The sequence below is a fragment of the Austrofundulus limnaeus genome, unplaced genomic scaffold (assembly GCF_001266775.1).
Source record: "Austrofundulus limnaeus strain Quisiro unplaced genomic scaffold, Austrofundulus_limnaeus-1.0 Scaffold782, whole genome shotgun sequence".
Classification (NCBI taxonomy): Eukaryota; Metazoa; Chordata; class Actinopteri; order Cyprinodontiformes; family Rivulidae; genus Austrofundulus; species Austrofundulus limnaeus.
The window spans coordinates 32,898-34,003 of NW_013953184.1; the positions used below are offsets into that span (position 1 = coordinate 32,898).

General features: G+C 35.8%; 1 protein-coding gene across 3 annotated transcripts in view; it reads right to left on the minus strand.

Annotated features, from left to right (window-relative positions):
• The window catches only part of larp1 (La ribonucleoprotein 1, translational regulator), a gene marked incomplete in the record, with an annotated part of 69,611 nt that overhangs the window by 5,813 nt on the left and 62,692 nt on the right, over positions 1–1,106 (minus strand). For all 3 annotated transcript variants that reach the window (XM_014028574.1, XM_014028575.1, XM_014028573.1), the window contains 1 exon segment: positions 79–236. In XM_014028574.1, the coding sequence (XP_013884028.1) occupies positions 79–236 (158 nt within the window).

Genomic DNA, 1,106 nt, shown 5'->3' on the forward strand with positions numbered 1-1,106 from the left:
TACGACATGGTTGAGAGTATAAAGGCATGAAGATAGATATTTGAATGATTGTCTAAAGTTGTGTAAAAGAGAACGCACCGTTGAGGCAGCGCCGGCGGTATTTGTGGTAAACGTGTTGCGTGAAGCCGTTCTCCTTCAGCAGCTCGTGTGACGGGTGCTGGAACTTGGGGAGGGATTGAGGCGTGCAGCCAATGTTGCTCAGGGCGGGGGTGCCCTCCGACGGGCTGGCGTTGGAGCTGAGAGAACAAACAGGTGGAGGAGGGAACATTATTAAACTGTGAATGATTTAAAACCTGTTAAAGTAGTATCTATATAAAATCTAAACACTTGGTTAAACACATTTATCTATGAGCATCGTTATTTATTGGTTTAGCCCTAATTAAATAATCAATAGATAATTATGTGGGAAAAAAAAATCGCATAAAAATAAGCTTTTTTCCATTAAATCACAAATAAATGAAAATAAAGACAAAAGCATCATCCTGAATGAATCAACACAAAAGAAAATGTCTGAGGGCAACATAACCAAATCTGAAAACTCCTCCCAAAAACGTCCCTTCCCCTAAAAATGTTGTCCAACCATTTGGTTTTCTTGAATTATTTTCTCAAAATACCATACTGAAATGTAACTGAGTGTATCTCAGCATTTACAAACTCTACTTTAATAATCTTAGTATCAAAATAAAGCAACACTTGGGAGATTTCATCTGAAGTGTAAGTATTAAAACAGCTGCTGTGGGTTTAGAGATATTGGGGATGGAACAAAATATTTTTTTTCACTCTCACCTGAATATWTTTTTCATTAGACAGTATATAAMCCATTTAAAACCATAATGAATCAGGGTTAAAACTCTTGGAAACCATAAATCCACCTGTGGACATCACCTGTGCAAAGATTCATGCTGCTAAAGTTAACTGGAATAAAGTTAGAGGTTTTAATACAGGATTCCTACAGCTCTACAGCAAGTTAAATTAAAGACTTTTAATGCTTTTTAATGCCACTTGAAAGGAAATTTAAGACCAACTTCCCAATAAACTCAAATGTAAAAAAAAATAAACAATTTTACCCAAATGTTTATTTTTACGCAAAACAATTAGCTGCGGTA